The sequence below is a fragment of the Sabethes cyaneus genome, chromosome 3, assembly GCF_943734655.1.
Source record: "Sabethes cyaneus chromosome 3, idSabCyanKW18_F2, whole genome shotgun sequence".
NCBI lineage: Eukaryota > Metazoa > Arthropoda > Insecta > Diptera > Culicidae > Sabethes > Sabethes cyaneus.
This window is the reverse complement of record NC_071355.1, coordinates 185810696-185834037: the sequence shown is the minus strand read 5'-3', so window position 1 is coordinate 185834037 and position 23342 is coordinate 185810696. Positions and strand designations below refer to the sequence as shown.

At 38.0% G+C, this 23342-nt stretch overlaps 2 protein-coding genes across 4 annotated transcripts; both read right to left on the bottom strand.

Moving 5' to 3' along the window:
* Positions 1-228: 228 nt before the first annotated feature.
* On the bottom strand, positions 229-1248 carry LOC128740493 (uncharacterized). Its single transcript, XM_053836036.1, has one exon. The coding sequence runs from the start codon at positions 1246-1248 to the stop codon at positions 229-231; it is 1020 nt and encodes a 339-aa protein (XP_053692011.1).
* Positions 1249-3726: 2478 nt separating this feature from the next.
* LOC128741269 (ubiquitin-conjugating enzyme E2 R2) lies at positions 3727-22973 on the bottom strand. Of its 3 annotated transcripts, none has more exons than XM_053836953.1 (6): positions 22591-22973; positions 21562-21834; positions 16461-16547; positions 16162-16394; positions 15985-16099; positions 3727-4979 (listed from the first exon to the last, which is right to left on the bottom strand). In XM_053836953.1, the coding sequence occupies exons 2-6, from the start codon at positions 21736-21738 to the stop codon at positions 4866-4868; spliced, it is 726 nt and encodes a 241-aa protein (XP_053692928.1). In that variant the 5' UTR covers positions 21739-21834; positions 22591-22973; the 3' UTR covers positions 3727-4865. The 3 variants fall into 3 exon arrangements, with proteins under 3 accessions (XP_053692928.1, XP_053692930.1, XP_053692929.1); XM_053836955.1 differs by lacking the exon at positions 22591-22973 and adding an exon at positions 21929-22032; XM_053836954.1 differs by lacking the exon at positions 22591-22973 and adding an exon at positions 21901-22014.
* Between the last annotated feature and the right edge of the window lie 369 nt (positions 22974-23342).

Genomic DNA, 23342 nt, shown 5'->3' with positions numbered 1-23342 from the left:
TTCCTCGCAAATACTTCGAAAAATAAGAATAAAATTAAGAAAAAACAACTGAATATGTATATTGATTTTATGTGCAACGTAAGAACACTAAATAACGCGAATACTAGACACAACACTTATGGTTCTTACAAAAACATAAATACCTTATCCGCTAACCGGTTTCGGGTATGATGCTACCCATCATCAGAGCGGTGGTCGACTGGATACAAAGTAGTAACTTGCTGTTTACTACAGTTTCAACTTCGTCAGTTGAAAGAGCGGTGAGGTGATGAGAGCGTCATCCTCATTCACCAGGGGACGGTCCTCCGTACAGATGTACATCGACTCCCACGCAGTCAAATGAGAAGACTTTCTCACGTTTTTGAGCAGCTTTGCGTTTCCCCAATTAATATTATGTTTGGAGCAGATTGAGTGCATGGCTACACTGGAGTCGTTGGGCCGTTCGTTCTCCACTGCCTTTCTATGTTCCTTTAGACGAGTTTTGAATTTTCTCCGCGTTTGCCCGATGTACACCGCTGGGCAATCCTGGCACGGAATTTCATAAATTCCTGAGCGCTCGTCGGGCGGAACCTTGTCCTTTTGATTATTCAAAAGTTCCTGTAAGGCATTGCCGCTTTTGTGGACCACATGGAAACCATGCCGCTTAAGTAACTTTCTAATATGGTTTGTTACTTTCGGGTAAAACGGCAGGCTGATTCTTTGTACTTCTTCTCTTTCAGGCTGTAGTGTAGTGGTATCATGGCGCTGTTTTTTGCGGAGATGTTTGCGGATTATTTTATCCACAAACTTTTTGTCGTACCCGTTTAATTCAGCAGCTTTCTGGATCCTTTCCCTTTCCGCTGCAAAATCTTCCTGCTCCATGGGGATATTGACTAGACGATGCGCCATAGAATGAAAAGCTGCTTGTTTTTGGGCCCCGAAGTGATTCGAGTCCGTAGTAATGTAACGGTCGGTAGACGTTGGTTTTCGAAAAATGCTGAACTTCAGGGTATTGTCTTCTTTCCTGGTAATCAGCAGGTCCAAAAACGGTAGTTTTCCCTCTACTTCCTGTTCCACCGTAAAATTGATCTTTTCGTGCTGTGAGTTCAGCCAATTCAGTGTTTGTGGCACGTAGCGTTCCTTCACTATGGCGTAAATGTCGTCTACGTATCGCTTCCATACGCGTGGGAAAAGTTTTTCACTTTGTAGCTTTTCCTCAAAGTCGCTCATAAACAATTCCGCCAAGAGGGGCGATATTTTACTACCCATGCTGAGGCCATGGATTTGCTTGTAGTATTTACCTCTGAATACAAAATAATTTTGATTCATGCATTGCTTTGCGACAGAAACATAGGCCTCTATATGATTGTGCGGTGCCCGGCTGCGTTCCAAATGGTATCGAAGACTTTGTGAAGCATCTGGTACTGGCACGCTTGGGAATAGGGAGCTGACATCAAACGACACCAAAATTTCTCCCCTTTTTACTTCAACATTCTCTAGTTGACTCGTGAGTTCTATTGAATTTTTCACGCTCTTACCGTGTAAAACCGGGTATTTCTTCATTTCTTCGACTAGCCAAGCTGCCATTTTTTCTGTTGGTGTACAAATATTCGAAGAAATTGGTCGCATAGCTAGTGGGTTTTTGTGTAATTTAGGTAAACAGTACAGTGAAGCTACTCTCGGGTTTGGCACTAGGAACTTGCGATTTAAATTATCTTCTCCCATCAAGCGGGTCACTTCTTGACGTGTACAATTGGCTTCATCAATCATACTATTGAGGGGATCTTTTGGTTTACCGTTTTTAAATTTGCACTCTTCATAAGTGTTGTGTCTAGTAAAAAACAACTGATTTTAAAAATCTGTAAATTTTGCGCAGTGTTTCTTTATTTTGAGCAACCATATATTCTAAAATTAAAAGAAAAAAATCTATTTGATACTCTATTAAAATACTTACAAATAGCTGATTTGATTATTGTATCTTATGAATTTATTTATTGCAGAACCAAAATTAGCTAACCTATTTAATAAATTGCATTGATTTTTGAAACGCAAATCTATACCTATAAAAATGGATTTCTATCTGTCTGTCTGTCGGTATATTCCTTAAAGAGTCTAAAACTACTTAACCAGTCGGCGAGAAAATTTGCATGTAAGGGTTTTCGGGCCAGGGAAGGTTCTTATGATAGTTAGAGACCCCTCCCCCCTAAGAGGGGGAAGCTCCCATACAAATGAAACACAAATTTCTGCATAACTAGAGAACTAATCAAGCAATTGGAACCAAATTTGGCATGTGCATGTTTTTGGAGGCAAGAAATGTTTCTATGGTGAATTGAGACCCCTCCCCTCTCCTGTTTAGGTGGGGGGATCCCATACAAATGAAATACAAATTTTCTCATATCTCAAGAACTAATCAAGCAAATGGCGCCAAATTTGGTATGTAGGAGTTTTTGAATTTATTTTATGATGGATTGAGATCCTCCACCCCTGTGGTAATGGGATAAGTAAGGACTTTCATATAAATAAAAAAAAACAGAATAACAAGACCACCAAAAACTATCTACAGTAACACTAGAAGATTCAGGGCGAGAAGGGCGCAGGCCGCGAGTGTTGCCGGCGACCCGCCGTCGGAAGCGCCGGCCACTGTGGGGGGCAGCCGCCCCTCGGAAATCACCACTGTCTAGGTTTATTTGTTGTCCTAGGTATACTGACCTCTATAACTTTCCTTCATTTGGGTCTGAACGAGCGACAGCGATTAAGAGGATCACTCCTGCGAAATGGTACATTCCGCAAAAAGGTTTTCCGTGAAATGATACATTCCGCGTAAGGTTTTTCACGAAATGGTATTCGGCGAAATGTTATACAATCACGGCGAATATTGCTATCCGTTTTTTTTTATTTGGCTAAGCAATAAGGGAGTTGTTTTCTACTTTACTGTGCGGAAAAATTGCAATTTTGTATATTAAACTACCTCAGGTTGAACTCCTCAGAAATTTACAAAACTCGAGATTGTGACAAAGGTCATCCGAGATTCACGATTTATGTACAACACAGTATTATTTGAGGCAATACGAAGTTTGTCGGGTCAGCTAGTTTACACATAAAGATATCCTCTTAAAATTCCTATTTCGGATATTGTTGAGATACTAACATGCACATACCTGGTACATGCAAGATATATTTTAGTGTCATGTAGGTAATTTATTTGTTACCCCAAGTTTATACTTTGCGAATTTCTCCCCATGCTACTTATGCACGTTGCTGTGTCGGTTGTTACTTATTCGGTTGTTCATCCCTATAAACCTTAATTTTGAAAACTCTTCACCTTAGAAGTGGTACTTTATAGTATGTTCTACCGGCAACAACGAGAGCCCACCATTTTTTGTTGTTGAAATTCCCCAGTTACGATGACTTTTCTCACAAGGAGCTTACATTGCTCAATGATTCTACAAGTAGTGATATGTCCCGCTAATGATGTCATTCACCTACCCGCTTTACATTATTTTTCGTAGATAAAAATAGTATATGACAGCTAAGTTTTTTGTGATGATGTGCTGTTACTGGAATTACCAAAAGTTGAACAAAATGTTGTGTTGAAACCACCGCTGGATTCATGCCGTATCATAACCATCGATTTTGACAAAATTATCGTATTATCGCTATTTGGGATGATTTCCTCTAGGCGTTTGGTGCCACCATCGGAAAAAATATTTCGGATTGCATTACTACTGTAAAGAACTGCTTTGTTGTATGTAAAAATAAAATAAATTCCTTATATTTTCTGGTTATGTAAAATCAATAGGTATACACTACACATGTTTACAAAACTAAAATAAAAAAAAATGTGACAAAAATCAAAGTACCGCTTGAACATAGTTATTTTCCTCGTAACTTGGCTGTACGCGATCTTATTCTTAACGCTACTCACTATGAGAGAAAAGATTGAGATAATTAGCTGGGCTTACTAGAAGCAACTCTGTTATTTTATAATATGTCTGACACTGCTGCTTTATTTAAATATACTTCATGAACGTTTTACCACTATATATTGCTTCGAAAATTCGCTGCACTATTCGTGACGACAAAGCGGAAAATAATTTTTGTTAAACTTTCTGCTGATAATCAGCGCGGGAATTAAATATATTTTACATAGATGGATAGTCGAGACACTAGACTTTGCCAGAAAATCGATGAGAAGAGAACTTTCGAAAAGTACGCACTTCAAAATAGTCACAAGGAATGAAACATACCAGTTTGACGATTTCATTATTGTTGTATCGTGATATTTGCTATTGGTGTATGTGATGGATTTCTTCCTGCGAGCACTATTTTACCTTACAGCGACTGCTACATACTTCTACTACAGCAACCGATAATTTCCGATAAAATTGCCTGTGCAATATTTATCGGAAAATAAAAGAAAACATGTTTTCGAATTTACTTTACATTTACGCGCCTGTAAATGAAACTGCCGCTGCAATTCATTATGCAGGCCCATTTCTGTTTTTGTTTATTTACACTAAACCTTGTTACGTTGCTTTCAAAATGCTAAACAGCGGAGAAAGAGAACATTCAATAGCAAGGTTTAACCAATATGTTAGACTGATTCTATCACTTGTTCCAATTTTTTAAAAAAGCAAATTTCTCCAATGCCAGATTTTACAAGAGTTTTTATGCAAATTATAACATAAACGTTGCTCAATGTCTGCGCTATAACGTTTCAAAAGCTGCAACCGGATAGTTGCTGTAGTACGCAACTACATCATTCATTAATTTTTTTTCATATTTTCTGCATTCTTTTATTTGCATTCGCCAGTTTTTTTTTCATTTTTTTCATTATAACTATGCAAAGTAAATTAAATAGAATTAACACTACCTCAGTTGGTCTGTTATGACTCTCCGTTACCGCTGTCGTCTCCGTCGGCAAAAGATTCCACTGACGCTTGATCATCATCTTCGGTGTCCAGATCGTAATCATCGTCGTAGAAGTCTGTCATGTCAAGCTGGAACAGATAAAAAGTATGGTTACACTATGCGTACAAAATAGAAATCAAAGATCTATTCAATTAAAAGATTATTTTTAACTGGACTTATCTGAAAATCGAGGTATAACTAACAATAGCGAACAAAACTATCTATTTTATGATGTATCATCCCAAAACGGATATTGCATCTCAGTCAAAAGAATAAACCATAAAAAAACTATAAAATGCTCACTGACACACGGCGAGGTCGTAAAACTTGCCCAAGTTTCTTTCTTCATTACTCTCCATTAATTTTCTCATATGTACAACCAACGAACGGTGAATCCGCAGCTCATAAACAAGCCGATTACCGGCAGTGACATATGATGCGTGAAAATGCAATTTGTACAACTTGTTTTGTTCGTTCGTGGCTGCGCTGCTGCTGCTGCTGTTTCTTCAGATGTCCGTCCGGTTGGGATAACAAATCGGACTACTTCGGTGCGTCCTGCGTCCCCAATATTTTCGGCACCCACTTAATTCCATTTCCAACTGTGATGTTCATTTTGCAACCACCAACAATCAAAGGCGGTTTGCCTTTGTAGCTTTCTTTTCGAGCCCGATGGCAAACACTTCCCTTGGGAGTCATTAATGCTTACTCTTTCGCAAGAATCCAACGAACGCAACGGTTGCCGCAGCGGTCGGAGGAAAAAGTCTTCTTCGTTAGCGCACAAATCCTTCACAAGCGTTCAGCAATGTTAAGCGCCTCATCACTATTGATATGATGGCTTTGTAAATTTGTTCCGCCCGCCAGATGGTGAATGCATAAGAACCGAGCAACTTATCTTGTGCCGCTGAATGTAATTACAGCCGACACATACAGCATGGGCCGTACAGCAAAATGAATATTATAAAGGCAAAAAAACTGCCAAGGATTCAGGAATTGTATCTTGACCATTTCAAAGACCGAGTCCTACAAAGGAACAAGGTGTATCGTTATGATTTATATCGTTCGAGGCATACGCATGAGTTTAGCATTATTACTATTGTTGTTGTTGCAATTAATGAAAGTATTAACATTAACACTGCAGCTTTTGTGAAATAATTTTTACGCTTATCGAACGATCCCGGTGGTAGGTTTCATTTACATGACCCGCAGTAAAATAATTATTCCACTGATAATTAAAAACTATAGACTTTGAAATCAATTCAACAACTAAGCGATGAATGTTGAAAACAAAATCAATTTCAAAAGATAACTAAAGTAAATTAATGGCTGACTGAAGTTTTTGGAGCGTCTTAGTAGAATACGTAACCTAAAATTAAAAAAGAAGAAAACTTATCCAATTTAATTCTACTATGTATAATTTATTCACGACAGATACGTATTTCACCTACGATTTGCAGGCTTCCTCAGTGTCTGTTTTCGAAAACAGTTCGAAGTTCGAAAATAGACACTGAGGAAGCCTGCAAGTCGTAGGCGAAATACGTATCTGTCGTGAATAAAATATACATAGTAGAATTAAACTGGATAAGTTTTCTTCTTTTTTAATTTAAGGTAAACCGATGGCTGCAAATTTGGATGTGTTCCCATTATTATTATTTCAAATTATCATAAAAAGTTGGTCGGAGGTTCTCAACATTTTATAAAATTTTCTACGCGATGTAAGTAAACAATATTTAGACAAAATCGAGGTCTTCTACTTTCCCAGAAAGCTTCAGGCAGAATTTTCCGATTTTCTCAGGCATTACTTGTTTTGAAAATTCAGAACTCTTGTACCAAGCATTGTAGAATAATATTTTATCAATAAAAATGTAAACATTTTTTCTATTCCTGAGTAATAGCCAAAATATAGACTATAGACGTCTAAATATAGACGAAATGTGGGGCACTAACCTTTCAAAAGTATTTTTAACCACGAAAAAATAACTTCAGGTTTCAGAGCCCAGTTAGATTTTTTTACATTATTAATTACGATAAACAAGTTTTGAAATTGGACCTAAAATATGACATGATATTGCCATATGATATTGGATATCGCACTGGACTTAAATTGAACTTGAAATTACACTTGGCACCGTTTTTGAAATTGGAATTAAATAAGACTAAAAATTGGATATGAAATCGGAGATGAAGTTGGACTTAAAATGAGGCATGAAATCGGACACCAATTGAACTTGAACTGGAGAGAAGATTTGAATAAAATTGAACTTGAAATTGGACTAAAAATGGGACACGAAATTGCGCTTGAATTTAGACTTGAAATCTGAGTTGGAATTGCAATTAAAATAAATTGGAACTTGAAACTGGACTTGTGCATGTTGAACTTGAAGCTGGACTTAAAATCGGAGATTAAATTGAACAGGATATGAAATAGAACTAAAATGGATTTGAAATCGAAGATTTAATTAGAACTACATTATACATGAAATTAAATTTAAAATGGGACATGAAAATGGAATTTAAGATGAAATTAACCCAGACTTGAAGTTAAACTTATAATGGAAAGTGAGATTGGAATTAAAACTGGACTCATATTGAACTTGAGCTTGCACTTGTAATTGGACTTCAAATGGGACGTAAAATTGGCCTTAAATTGGACCTGAAATTACATATCAAATTGAAATACTTGAAATGAAACTTGACTTCAAATTAGCGTTGTATGTGGACTCGAAATGTTGTAAATGGTCTTAAATTTTGTTAGAAATAATGATACAGAACATACCGTTAAAGAAAAGAAGACGTCACAAAAATTCAAAAAGCCCAGTCCATAGTGGTCCAATCCAAAAGGGCGAACTTTTTTCGTAGTTTCTTTTACTTTTATTTTATCATTTATGGTCTTCAGCACTTTTGTTCGTATGAATATCACCTTTAACCTAAAACTGTCAAGTTTTTTTGTATGCCAGAAGGGCATTGGGTTAAAAGGTCAATGCGACAGTCCTTATGATCGGCTTTTGTGGCAGCTGTCAAAAGTTAATCTTTACTTACTATAATGAAAATAAAAAAATACCTTTTTTGTGCTAGGAAATATAGACATAGTTTCTTCGGCAATGTTGTAAATAATGTAATAATGTAACAAGTAACTTTCTTGAAGAAATAGAATTTCTATCTTTATCGAATGCAGAACTCTAGGGCATATTCTTTAAAACTGCTTTAAAAATTGGTTTTTTATACTTAGCTTTTGTTAGTTGCATTTTATAAGAATACAATGTTCTAGGCAATTATCGAAGCACTCAAAATACACGTTTCTGCAGAAGACCGCCAATCTCTTGGACCTTTACTTGCTAAGTTATCGCATATTCAAGCTATAAATTTCCATAGCGTCACGAGCCCATGGAGTAAAATGGGGCAAGCGGATTTATGAAATCAGCAATTCATCTTATAGCTTAAGTCGAGTACTATGGGTTCTTGTATGGGTTCCGCTTGTCCCCAACCACCCAAATGAAAGTACGGCAAGCATACGTTTTATGTGTTGTTCGCTATAAGCTCGATACACGTCCATTCTTTTGTGTTAGTAGATGGTTTCTTTGGCAAAGTTTTAGAAAATATAAAGGCAAACAACCTTGCTAAAGAAATCACATTTCTATCTCTATCGAGTGCAGAGCTATGGAGCATTTTCTTTAGAAATTATTGAGAAATTAGTTTTTCATACTTAGTTTATGTTGGTTGCATTTTACAAGAACATATGGTTCTAGGCGATTATTGAAAGACTCAAAATACACTTTTTTACAGAAGATTGCAAATCTCTAGGACCTTTCCTTACAAAGTAATCGCTTATTTAAGTTTTATTTTTCCTTAACTTCACGAGCTTTGATTTGATTTTTTTATTTAGTTTCGCCTGTTTACTTGCGCCTGTGTTTTGAAAACAACGCAGTTTCGCTCTTTACTATCGCCTGTTTACAAAATGATACAAATTGTGTTCTGCTTTGATTAAACACTTCTATCGCCCATCACTAAAAACTTGTTTTAAATAATTCTATCAATTAACCCTCCGTTACTCGCCCTGTTGTATTTTGTACAATGCCTTTGAACCGTTAACTTCTCGGTATATCTCGGGATTCCAGCAATAAAGAAAACTACTGTTTTCAGCAAAGTTGATCCGCAGACCAAGATCTTTCAAACGGTAGAAAAAGTTTCATAAGTTTTTCATCAAGTAGCATTAATATTCGAGTGAATTCTGTTAGATTTCAGCATGCCTATAAATTGAAGTTGGCGCGAGTAACGAAAGGTTAAAACAGAAGAAAGGATTCTTGCCATGGATATTATCAGTCTTTTTAAGGCTGATGGTGCAATAAACCGATTTGTTTACATTTTGCTAGTTGCGCCGTGTCACTCCGGATATTCTACATATGGTGTAAAAAAGACTATTACAATCAAATGTAAAAAATGCAATCTAATATCATTTAGCAGAAAAAGAATTACGCCAGAAGTCTCAATCAGATTAGGAAATCAAACAGTAGAAAAATGTGAAAAAGGTAGGGATTTGGAAATTATCTCAGAATCCAAGCTAACTTTTATCGACCATTATAAGGCAATAATACACAAGGTAACTAACATGTCAGGTTTTATTAAACGCTTTAGGTACCATTTTTTGGATCCATACACCATCAAAACATTATATATTGCCTATGTGAGGTCAATACTGGAATACTGCAGCATTGTATGGTCACCTTTTTCAATCACGCAAGAAGAGCGAATAGAATCAGTACAAAAACAATTTCTCTTATATGCCCTTCGTCAATTAGGTTGGACCATATTTCCTCTTCCATCATGCGAAAGACGCTGCATGCGTCGTAAATATGCAATGGTCTTATTTGTAAACGATATCGTTTCGCATCATATTGACTCAGCAACACTTTTATCAAAACTAAACTTTTATACACTTGCTCGGCAACTTCGTAATCAAAATTTATTTGCCATAGGTCTTTATCGCTATTAGGCAAAATTAGGCGAAATTCGGTACATTCAATCGTATGATGGCCTCGTACAATCAATATTGCGATACCATTGACTTTACAATGTCTCGGCATAGACTTAAACATCACTTTAAATCAATACGTAATCGTAACGCGTAGCAAACGAAACAAAAGAATAAGTACAGTTTTTAATCTTCATTTAATTATAAGATTTTTATATAAGAAAATTGTATATATTATACTAGTCCACATCGGTTGACGAAATAAATAAATAAATAAATTGGATATGAAATTGGACTTGAAACTGACGCAATTAATTTTTTGAACTTCCAAGTTACACCTTTAGAAATTATCTTGTTCCACATTAAATTTTTTAGAGAAAGTGGAACACGTGCTCCAGCACGCCTCAGTTTAAGCACGCTAGTGGCAATTAACGCGAAGAAATTCAGCAACGTTGCTTTTGTGGCCAAATGTCCTTTACTTATGTGTAATATGCAAATGACAGATTCGCGGTAGTCCTTCGTGGACTTGAGACTGTAACTTTACTTGCGTAGGATATTATTTATTATTTATTATTATTATTTATTTATCTTAATTCCAACCGACTATAATGGTCTAAATGAAATATTATGGCTGGGAAAAGCCACTTTGAGTAGAAATAACTATTCATCATCAAAGCGCCATAAAAACCCAGCATCTTTTAACAGCACAAATTACAAAATATAAAATAATTACAAATTACAGAATTACAACGTAAATTACATAAACAAACTGTCAAAAATTAAAATCATGTCGACTATTGTAAGTAACAGCCATACGCCGGACTGGTTCATTCAGACCATAATTGGTACGCCGTGTTCCTGCTCGTAGAAGCTCTTGCTGTCGTTGAGGTCGGAAAGGGCAATGCAACTGAAGCGAAGAAAGTATAGATGGACAGTCATACACTCCAGCTAGAATTTTATGTGCCGTCGTGGCTATGATGTTTTTCCGTCGTTGTTCCAGCGAAGTGACACCGATCAACAAGCAAAGGTCCTGATAGGGTAATGTGCGACATACACTCCGAACGAAGCGTTTTTGGATGCTCTCAATCCGCCTAGACCAAAACTCAAATTGCGGATCTCATACAACACAGCTTGTTTCAAGTATTGATCGCACCAGTGAACAGTATAGTGCACGCAATGTACCTGGATCCCGAAACTCTCTTCCAATTCTTATGATAAGCCCCAGTTGGCGATTAGCTTTATTGATTATCATATCATAGTGCTGTCGGAAAGTTAACCGATCATCTAGCACGACGCCGAGATCAGTTACAACATTACTACGAAACAGAAGCTGGCCGCAGATGTAGTAGTCATGAATCAGTGTTTGCTTTTTGCGAGAGAAACTAATAACTGAACATTTGGGGATGCTAATCGTCATATAGTTACAATCGCACCACTCCACAAACATGTTGATCAGATCTTGCAATCTCAGGCAGTCCATTTGTGTACGAACTGTCGTGTAAATTTTAGTGTCGTCAGCATAAAACACTCGTGTGCAAGGTGGTAGTAGTCGGGATAAGTCATTTATAAATAACGAAAATAGTAAAGGTCCTAGAGTGCTACCCTGGGATACTCCTGAACCATTTCCGAACCAGTCAGACAAACATGCACCTAATTTCACAGCCATTTTGCGGTTTTGTAGATAAGAGGCAAGCCATGTTACAAAAGTTGCTGAAGCTCCCAGTTTATCAAGCTTAGCTAGTAGACTACCATGATCGACCCGGTCAAATGCTGTTTTCAGGTCAGTGTAGACGGCGTCAAGCTGATCTAGCTGGTCCATAGTCCGCAAGCACAAAGAAGTAAAATCGAGCAAATTTGTAGAAACCGATCTACCGGGAAAAAATCCATGCTGCGATGTGGATATATAGTTTTTCACGTGAAAGAAACAATTGTTTCCAAAATCTTCGAGCAAGCACAAAGAGACGTAATTCCTCGATAGTTTTCCACGTTACGCTTATCACCTTTCTTGAAAACCGGAAACATGAAAGACGACTTCCAATGACTAGGAAATTGCTGGCTTTGCAGAGAGAGATTGAATATTACAGCAATCGGTGATTTTAAGACATTGCCACATTTCTTCAGCAGTACAGCAGGAATACCATCCGGGCCGGGGCTGTAGGACTGTTTCAATTTACAAATAGCCACGGAAACATCATCTTCAGTCATCGTAAAAGTTGTGATCCCAAACTCATTACTGGGTACCAACCTCAATGCTTTGGCGATACTATCATCTTTGACAGGTTCACTGTTAAAAACTCCCGAGAAATGCTTAGCAAACAAGTCACATTTACTGTGTAGAGAAGTCGCTTCGTCCTCATTCAGAAATACGCTGGAGGGTAAACCGTCCTCCTTACGTTTCGTGTTTATAAATCTCCAAAAGCTTTTCGGTTTAAACCGAAGGTTCCGCTCAGTTTTCCGAATATAGTTTGTATTTCCTACTAGCCGTGGTAAAACGTATCCGGTTGGAGTCAGTTTTTGTCCTCTGATAGGCGCGAAGGGATGATTTTCGTTTACGGTTTAGACGAGAGAGTTCATTATTTCCCCAAGCTGGTTTACGGCGAGGACGAACTAGAGGAACATGTCGCTCGATCAGATCATGAATCTCCACAGTAAATATGTTCATGGCTTCATCTACATTCGTGCAATTATTTAAGGTAAAGATTTGTATAACGCGATGTAAAGATTTGTATAACGCGAAGGGTGGTGCTGTACGCCCATCGCGATATCTCAACTGTCCATTAACCTTCCTAATGCATTAGAAAAAAGTTACATATTATGCATTAAGGGTCGAAAACGACCCAAGTTTTGAAATTGCTCTCATTCATTCATTTTCAATCCGAATTTCGTTTTCTTTACCTCGTTTGAAAGCTATGGCCAAAAACTAGCACCCAAGGTATGTTGGGGAATATTTGTTGACTGATGGCCACTTCTGCGTCGGTTCCGGAACACCCACTACCAGGTCCCGGGGAACATTTTTATATTTTGAGATAATTCATTTTGCGGCACATCAAATCACATTGGCTTGATAAAATAAGACTAGTGGAAGTACAATGGGGAAATTTTGGACCCGAATGGCCACTTCCCCATCGGTTACGGAACATCCGGTACCTGGTTTTTGAGTCCATTTTTGAATTTTAGGATGATTTATCTTGCGACACGTCAAATTACATCAGCTTGATAACGTAAGACTATTGAAAGTATAATAAAGACATTTTGAAGGCAAATGGCTACATCAGCATTGGTCCCGGAACATCCGGTACCCGGGTTTTGGGGCCATTTTTGTATTTTAGGATAACCCATCTTGCGACACATCAAATCACATCGGCTTGATTAAATAAGACTGATGAAAATAAAATAAGGTCATTTAGAAGCCAAATGGCCATTTTACCATCATTTCCGCAACATCCGGTACCTGGTTCCGCGGAATATTTTTGGATTATGAAATAATTCATCTTGCGGCACATCAAATCACAACGCCTTGATCAAATAAAACAGTTACAAGAGCTATGGGGACCATTTGAAGACAAATGGCCATTTCATCATCGGTTCCGGAACACCGGGTGCACGGTTTGAGAACATTTTTGGATAGGATAATTCATCATGCGCCACATCAAATCACATTGGCTTGATGAAATAACACTAATGGAAGTACAATGGAAAAATTTTGGAGCCAAAATTACCATTTCACCATCGGTTCCGGACTATCCGGTATCCGGGTTTCGGGGACATTTTTGAATTACAGGGTAATTCATCTGCCCCGAGTTACCCCGTTTTACGGTTCATTACAAATACCGGGTACCGGATTATATGCGACTGACGCCCCATTATACTTCCATTGTTGTTATTTTATCAACGCGATGTGATTTGAGGTGCCGCATGGTGAATTATCTCAAAAGCCAAAAATGTCCCCCGAAACTGGTACCGGATGACCCAGTACCGATGGTAAAGTGGCCATTTGGCTTCTAAATGACATTGTTTTACTTCCATCAGTCTTATTTTATCAAGCCAATGTGATTTGATATGTCGCATTATGAGTTATCCTAAAATTCAAAAATGTCCCCAAAAACCGGGTATCGGATGTTCCAGGACCGATGCTGATGTGGCCATTTGCCTTCAACATGTGTTTATTATACTTTCCATAGTCTTACGTTATCAATGAGATGAAATTTGACGTGCCGCAATAGAAATCATCCTAAAATTCAAAAGTGGACTCAAAAACCAGGTACCGGATGTTCCGTAACCGATGGGGAAGTGGCCATTCGGGTCCAAAATTTCCCCATTGTACTTCCACTAGTCTTATTTTATCAAGCCAATGTGATTTGATGTGCCGCAAAATGAATTATCTCAAAATATAAAAATGTTCGCCGGGACCTGGTAGTGGGTATTCCGGAACCAACGCAGAAGTGGCCATCAGTCAACAAATATTCCCCAACATACCTTGGGTGCTAGTTTTTGGCCATATCTTTCAAACGAGGTAAAGAAAACGAAATTCGGATTGAAAATGGATGAATGAGAGCAATTTCAAAACTTGGGTCGTTTTCGACCCTTAATGCATAATGTGTAACTTTTTTTGCTGTGGCTCTCCTAGATGTCGCTGAAAGCTGAAACTCCCCCACAATGCTAATTTTCCAAAGTTAGTAAAAGTCAGAAAATTTCAAGTCTCTAGCTCGTACCGTTACTGAGTATCAAGCTTTGTAAGTATGCCGATGGGTCGAAAACGACCCCAATGCACTAGGAAGGTTAATCAATAAAGTTGGTTTTTGGTACATTGTTAGTGTTGTGACGGAATCCAACGACCAACTATGGTAATTTTAAGAACATTGGTCGGGTTAAAAATGATATCTGTCGCTTCTGTAATACAGTACAACTTCGGAGCATCTGCTTGGAAGTTGCAATGCGTTACATGAAGAGAACTAAATTTCCAACATGCTTATCTCCCCGGGACATTTGATCCGTCAATCCCAGGAAGGTTATTGATTTCATAAACCACATTATACCTGACTAGAAACGTGTTGGATCAAATGGCTAGTTGCCCATATTACGGATGAGTTGTTTGCATTGCAGATACATTCAAGTCCTTTTTTAAACGGTTTGTTTTTTCGATTATGAAGAAAAGGTCAACATGGGAACCATCACTCAATGCATTTCTGAGTGGCCCGAAATTCTTCATATAGTGGTCCCTAGGTTGCACTATTCTTGAGTAATTGGAAAAAGAAACCGTGAAAGAAACATCTTAGTAAATAGTAAACAAGGATATGCGACAAATAATGAACAAAGTAGTCAAAATCCCCCAACAAAAAACACAGCTACGAAGAGCAAACCCGATGACGTAGAGAAGAATTTCCATGAGTTCCTCGAAGAGACGCATAAATAGTATCTACCTAAGAAAGTGGCAAAGCAGCAGCTGTAAGGAACAGAATTTCTGCCGAACTGTTGAAAGTCGGCTGCCAACAGACATGTTGTGCAATCCGTTGGTCATATCCGCGGTATGACCCGAGGACCAACTACCACCGGACTAGTTTGGAATACAAAATGTCTGGCGCATCTCGTTCCGAGGCCGTTACAGTGGAATCTTTTGACGACGAATTCCGATGTGCTTTTCGGGCGAGACGCTCCACAACGGATCAAATATTTCCCTTGACCAAATAATTCCTCGATAAAGTTGTATCTGTAACCTGTATCTGTTTATACACTTCAAGGCAGCGTTCGATTCAGCAAACCAAAATGATTTATGACGGAAGACCAATTAACAAGGTTCCGATTTGTTAGGTCTAAACGAAAAAAAAATGAATATATAACAATTGGAGTCGAAACGTAGATATAGAGCTGACAAAAGCGCCATGCGCAAAAGTATTGCAAGTAAGCCCGGCGTTGCAAGCATCCCCGGATGGCGGTATCAAAATAAATGGAAACGTCTGTAGAATCGAAATGAACATCACAATGATCATGATCATAATTCACAATGACAAACTATTCTATTCTAGATTGCAGTGATCTAACTGTAGCCAACATTTGAAGAATTTAAAATGTTCTAAATTTTTTATGGTGACCTGTAGAGTAACTGTCATATCAAATACAATGGAACATACCTGTGGCTCCTGACCGCTCGGTTTCGTCTTGGATTTAATGCAGTATTCTTCCAGCGTTGTCGGTACAATAATGCCTTCTTTTTCCGCTTCAGCCTTGGCTGCTTGTGCTTGTTTTCTAAAAACAAAATTTAACAAATAACGACTGCGTCATACTGAAGAAGATTAATACAAGTTTACCTAATGATATTGGGATATTCGTTATCTTTGCCCTGCGAGTCTCGCCATCTCCTGTACATAACCGAAGCGTCTACATTCGCCGGGGAAAAAGTGTTCGGTTCATTCAACAGGGAGATCACGGACAACAGGATAGTTCTAACATTTTGCGTAGGATTCCATCGTTCACAGGGAAGTTCACCGCTCTGCGGATCGTCTACTGGCGGATGCAGGATCGAGATGCAAAGATCACCATTCTATTGATAGGAAGGAGAAAGTTTGGGTTACTTCTCTGCTGGTAAACTATTTTGAGTTTAAATTACCTCGTACACATTAGGATGCCAAACCTTAGTTAAGAACCTTATAGATGGCGGTGAGTACGGATAATCTGGTGGAAATTTCATGTGCGCCTGGAAATAATAAAATGAATTATTGTAGATACATTAAATATTAATACGGCTATGTAAAGCAAAAAGTAAAGTAGTGCTTAGGTTCTACATTCCGTTTTCGAAATTTGGCCTTCATGTTTTTATTCAATAGACTTCACGCAGTCAGCTGTTGAGAGTACAGAATAATTGCGGGGCTAGTGCCACGATCCCATTAACTCTAATAGCCTCTCCCAGCCGAGACTCGAACATACGACGATTGGCTTGTTAGATCAGCGTTGTACCTGGATGCCAACTGGGACACTTTTGTAGTTATGTCAAACTATGCATCTAAAAAAAAATTGGTTCATAAGTTAGAAGCTCCGTTACTAAACTAATCGAAATCCTAAAACGAAATTGAGAAAAATTGCTAAGAGAGACAATCCTAAATTTTAAACATCCTGAAGGTAAACCCGCCACAGAAATTGAACATAACCAAACAACAGTTGCCAAGATTATCTAAAATTTTTGGACACCGATAACACATCTAAAAACTGATACCCATCACCTGTCCTTAGACTTTAAGGCGACGTACGATTCAGTTGAAGGAAACGAGTTATGAGCGGCGATGCCTGAATATAGCTCAACAGAACTGTTAAGACTGATTCGTGCCACCCATGTTGATTCCACATCGTACGTCAGAATAGTAGACGAGACATTGAACTTTTTTGTTATGTTGAGAAGATCAACTTTTATGTGCCCGACGTCACAAAGATGATATTTGCAATTATGCGTTTGGCTTTACCTCCGTTGATTTTCGTTCGAATTTCATGCAACTAGTCTTAAAAGAACCGATCATCAGTTTCATTCTCATTCTATAACGATCATCAACATCATCATAAACTCCACCAAAACGAAATACATGATAACTGATAAGGAATGTAGCTATTCGGGACTAAGTATGACGGTGGTTATAAATGGGGATTCTTTTAAAGTAGTTAATGAATAGGAAAGATCAGCCAACGATGTGAGCAACGCAGTCGAGCCATTCCAACCAACGACCAGCAGTCGTCCCGGTTCTATCTGCAGGTGCTGCGGACGAGGCCTCCAAAATTCTTCGTCAGACAAGTTCAAATTAGCTGTTTTTTGTCCTATCTTGTATTTACAGTCCGTTTCAAGCCCCTTAGCTAGCTACCCACGCGACCGACGGATCGTTAGAAAAAATCGCGGAATTTCTAACCTGACTACCGGGTCAAAACTGTTTAAAATAACCGTTAGTGGTACGATGTTGTTTCATACAAAAAACTGTATATTTTCAGCTCAGTATGGTTTCATGCCTGGTCGTTCCATTTGTACGAATTTAATGGAATTTAGTACGACGTAATCTCCACGGACTTGAAAGCAGCTTTTGACTGAATTGATCATATCATTTGTTGCGTAAATTTTTTCAACAAATGATGCGACTTGCGCGATAGGATACTGCACGTGAAGCTAGGTTCCTTTATCTATTCACAATTCACCAATACCTCAGTTGTTCCGCAAAGTAGTACTATGGGACCACTGTTTTTTCCCTGTATTTCAACGATGTCACCTTGCTATTAGACATCGGTTGCAGACTTGTCTACGCAGAGGATTTGAAGCTGTTTCTATCTGTTGCATTTTTTTTGTATGCCAGAAGGGCATTGGGTTAAAAGACCACTGCGACAGTCTTAATGATCGTCTTTTGTGGCATATCTGTTGCATAAACTGATGATTGTCGCCGCCGGCAAGCAAATCTCGATATATTTGCTGATTGGTGTAAACGAAACTGACTAACACTGAGCGTGCCAAAATATGAGGTGATAAGTTTTTACAGCATTAAAAGTCCGATTCTATTCAACTATCAGATTGAGGGGAGGGCGCTGCGTTCGAACTTGGCGTGTTACTAGGCACTAAACTAACATTCGACCTACACCGTGCGTTGATTATTTCGAAAGCAATGCACCAACTAAGCTTCATTTCGGAAATTGGACGAAACTTTAACGATCCTCACTGCCTCAAACAACAATATTGTGTTTTGGTTCGATCGCTGCTTGAAAACTGTGGCAGGCGTTCTCAGCAATTAACGTAGAACCTGCGTAACGAACGAGTGCAAATGCAAAGAACATTCATTCGACTTGCTCTGCGATACCCGCCATAGCGTAATCACGAGAACCTCCCGCCATGCTTAGAGCGGTGCCATCTACTTGATCTTGACTGGTTAGAATACCGACGTAAAACCCAGCAGGTAGTATTTGTGCCTAAAGTCATCCATGGTGAAATCGATTCTCCCAGGCATTTGTTACTGCTGGATCTTCGTGCTTCACTACGGACACAAAGTTTCACGGGCATTCTGCAAGTATCATTTCACCGTACTATATGCAACGAATCAGTTACTGCATGCATTAGAAGCTTTTTGAAAATTTAAGAGTTAGTTAATTTCGATGCGCCACCGCATAAGTTCTTGGCTTTATAAGAAAACACTCGTATGGCTTTATAAGAAACGAGCCATCGCAATCAACACGGCTTTATAAGAAAACGCTCGCCAATATCTAACTGAACGTTCTACTTAGGCACCAATAGTATTAACTCGCCAATACCAATAGTATTAACGAAGGATGTGTTTTGGACTCGGATATGACAGATACGTCCGCAGCATTCTTAAATAGGACGTTTTTGTAGGGATGCCTTTTACCGTATATACCAAAGTGAACGCACCAAATTTGACGCATGTCCAAAGTCAACGCACTTTTCAGCCATTTTCGACAATAACATATCTTAACTTTTCCTTTCAACCACTTAGTTGGTTTCGAGGTATGATGCCGGTCTAACTCAACTATGCGCTGCTGCTAGATAGAGTCAGTAGGATTGTTACACTAAGTAGCCCCATAACTGTCCTATACTCTAATAGGGCTTTCTGACGGGTCAAGCACCCACACTAGCGAACACGAAATACGCGTGTAAATACCGTGCAAGCACCATATTCAAAACAGTGCCTAATTCTGAACAGTTGCAAATTTTTCTTAAATATTAACAGAACTTCAGCTATTTAAACCATATTAATAATATGAAATCATCAGATGTAGTGATTAAATTGTTTAAATAGCTAGAATTTTGTCAATAGTTATGAAAAATTTGCAACTGTTCGGAATTAGGCACTGTTTTGAATATGGTGCTTGCACGGTACATGATATTTGCCTCATTTTGGGAAAGAGCTAATGCCTGCTTGCCTCATTTTCAAGCTCCAACACACACATAAATGGAAAGGTCTATAGCCGGCTATGAAGTCTGTCGATAAAGAAGGGTCATGTCTTAAGAAATTCGTTTAAGCCCAAGGCTTTACTTTGCTTATATCTTAACTTTTAGAATGTTTCTCTTTGTTTACTCTAAGTAAAAGCGTTCGTAACAAAAAAACTTGATTTTATAATCGTAAACAACAAAATAAAGAGAAACATTAAACATAAAATAGTTGCAATAGTTAATTAAGTCCAAGCCAGCGCACTAGAGAGAAAAAAGATGATGCAAAATTTTCAATGAGAGTGTGCTTTTATTAGATGGTTTTGAATACTCAACTGTAGGGACATGTTATATCAGGTACGGGTTTTACACACAATGATGTATGTATTGTAGCGTTATTTAAGAAATATTTAAGATTTTCAAAATGCTATCTTTGTCGATCGCACCAACGCTGTTTGAAGCTTGCACTGCTTCGGCCTTAGTAATATGCAGTCATTTTCTAACGCATTTACATTCATTTTTTTTTTCATATCAAAAAAGGGTCTCGATTTTAGCACGGTTTCGATTTTGGCAACATAGATGACACGCATTTGTTGCCAAATTCGAAATCCTACTGTATTAGTTCAACAGTTTGCTGAGACCACACTTCGTCGAAAGAATCTTCGAAAACACATTCTCAAGGCAGACATACAGTCTTGACGCAGGAGAAGAGAAACTTGTCCCCTGTAAACGACATGATTTGCGACATGATATTTGTAATTAATAATATTAGTTTAGGATTAGATTAAAATACTTTTTTCGCATGCTGGCTGATCCAACGCTTTCATAGTCGGAATTTCCGGCAGTAAGCGGCTAATGTTGTTTCTCCGACAACACCTTTAAGTCTCTCGTCGCTTTCCTAGTGGTCTTTCAAAGCAAATTATCCAAAATACAAAATACAGCATTATTTTTGTTAATATTAAACTATTTTTCAAATGCGTCAAATAAGGAACACATTACATCAAATAAGGCACGTTGCAAAATTCATGCGCGAATTTAGGAACCCCAAAAGTCTCACAAAACTTGACTCTGGATTCAGTAAATGATTATTGTTAATACTGGCTGGTTGACTGGATAAACATGTGCTGGCTATCAGTAAATTAGAAATGGAGAAAGTAACCGTAATTTGGAAAATAATCAAAAACCTTTTTAAATTTTATAAAAAGAATGAATTGAAATAAACCAAAAACCTAAAAAACAGCTCGAAAATTTATACCTACATTAAATTTTATTGTAAAAAATGTCGAGTCCCGTTAAACAAAAGAGATTGTCGCTGGGCTGCGACGTGTTACAGACTAAACAGACCGACGACGTTTTCATTTTCACACCAAGGCAACAGGAAACGGACGTAGTGGCAACAGCAGCGCACTCAAAAATTGTTTTAATATTTATACCGTTCAGTTTCCAAAATATTAGCAAATCTACCGCTAGCTTTAGTTTCGAATGCAGTGTCAAGGCTAGCATTAACATCTACTTTTAAGTAGAGCAAAAGAAATCGCACACTCTCTGAAGCCTAGCACCGTCGATTGACGAATGGATTGCTTTATCTGTTCAAACTGAAATGACTTCTGGGATTATTTTTAGTACTTGCCTACGACACGTACGAGCAAATTTATCTTCCGCGCTGTATTTTCAGAAATAGAAAAACAAGGAATACAGCGAAAACAAAAAACCAAACGATTGATTGATACCTGAATGCAATCCTCGACACTTGCACGCATCTATTATTTTATGCACAAACAAAAACGATGCAAATTGATCTTACCTTGAAATAACCACCCTGGTAGAGAGTGTCTGGTGGCCCAAAGATAGCCACTTCCCATTCAAACAGATTATCTTCGTTCAGAAGCTTCACACGGAAGCCTTCAACGGGCTCCTCCTGGAGACTTTTATATTCCAGCGATAGAGCGCGAACTGCTGAACTGGACGGCTGCGAAGACATTTTTGCTGGAACTGCTAGCTTTTTTTCGGGTTACTACTCTGCTACTGCTGCCGATACACAATTACGAATGAATCACTGCCGAGCACAGACTGTTTACTGTAACAAAACAACAAAGAATACACACGTGATCAATTAAAGAACGTATTTTCACGTTGCGGCTACCTAAAATAAACGGCTTTGTCCTAATTACATTTTATTCTACAAAGAAATCTAATCCAAATTTCAGTTTATCCGCAATATTCACATTCAGACTTGGAAAAGCAATCTACAGATGCAGCCTAACACGAACCAAGGCGATTACACTGCGTACTTTAGCAGCGTAGAAGGTGAACTGAGGCGCGGTGTTTCACACGGCAAAGTTTACTAAAGAAAATAACGTCTGGCACAATAAAATTCATTATTCGAATAGTGAAAATATCTACTATATTTATTGTTCTTTAATTACTGTTAGTGGTTTCAATTTACTAAAATTCGTATTACAGAAATGTGTCTTTAAATTGACCGTATCAAATTGCTTAACCACTATTATACAACAAAAAAGTTCGAAAATATTTATACAGTATCACAATAATTATACTGGGGATTTTTTAAAATCACCTATTGTGTATAAAAACCAAATTAGAAAATTTCTATTGTATTTATAGACTGTTAAAAATTTTGCAGAAGTACTTGCTGTACTGTCAACACCACTCAATCATATGTAGCCTTTACTGCCTAATGGTTACAAGGATAATAAGCAATACTAAACATTTAGAGAATGTTCTTTATCTTGAAACTACCTATTTAATAATTGTTAGGTGAAAACGCAGCTCGAGACACCGCGATGTATGAAAACAATGGCGGACATCTTACCTAGTGTCCCTGACCAACGAAATGATTGAAGATACAAAATTGCAGGAAATCCCACACTAAAATTTTGTTGGAGTGCACTTTTAAATTTTCCGTTCTAGCGATAATTCAAATAGAATTGCAACAAATAAAGCTGGTCGAATCAACGAGATGATCAAACTAAAATTTTGGCACCTGGACAAAATTTTTCCTGCTGTTCGAAATCACTGAACTCAGGAATTCAATTACTCTCAGGACACCTTTGACACTCGAAGATTTGAAGACTTTATAATTTTAACACTCGCGATAATCTTTCTTCCTCGCTCGGAGACACAAAAAACTCGACCACGACAAATTCTACGAATGGCTACGCTGTTACGACAACTACGCTGTGACGAAAACCTGAATTTTATTTTGACAACAAAGATTTTTCGTCACTTCACTTCGCTGTCAGTTTCAGTTTTTGACATTGACTCTTTATGCTGTCAAAAGCTTGAAGGCGAACGATTATTCAATGTGCAGAGACAAAGGTGTAGAGAGAGCTGATATGATTGTAAAGTTGTGAATTGTAAACCTTGCACACCGTCAAAGAGGATTGATGAGAGAATACCGAGAATACACTTTAGCACATGGTTACCTGCAGAGATGGATTCTAGTAATACTTGTATGAATAAAAATATAAATATAAAAAAATACAAATAGCTTATCTACAATAGCCAGAATAAAAAGCTGTAGCTTCAGCAAGAACACAATTTTCCTTGGAGCTTACTTGCAAT

Coding starts and splice junctions, on each gene's coding strand:
- LOC128741269 (XM_053836953.1), bottom strand. CDS start 21,738: ATGTCTTCGCAGCCGTCCAGTTCAGCAGTTCGCGCTCTATCGCTGGAA. Junction 16,395..16,460: donor GGCATCCTAATGTGTACGAG/GTAATTTAAACT, acceptor TCCTATCAATAG/AATGGTGATCTTTGCATCTC. Junction 4,980..15,984: donor CGAGCGGTCAGGAGCCACAG/GTATGTTCCATT, acceptor TATCTGTTCCAG/CTTGACATGACAGACTTCTA.
- LOC128740493 (XM_053836036.1), bottom strand. CDS start 1,248: ATGGGTAGTAAAATATCGCCCCTCTTGGCGGAATTGTTTATGAGCGAC.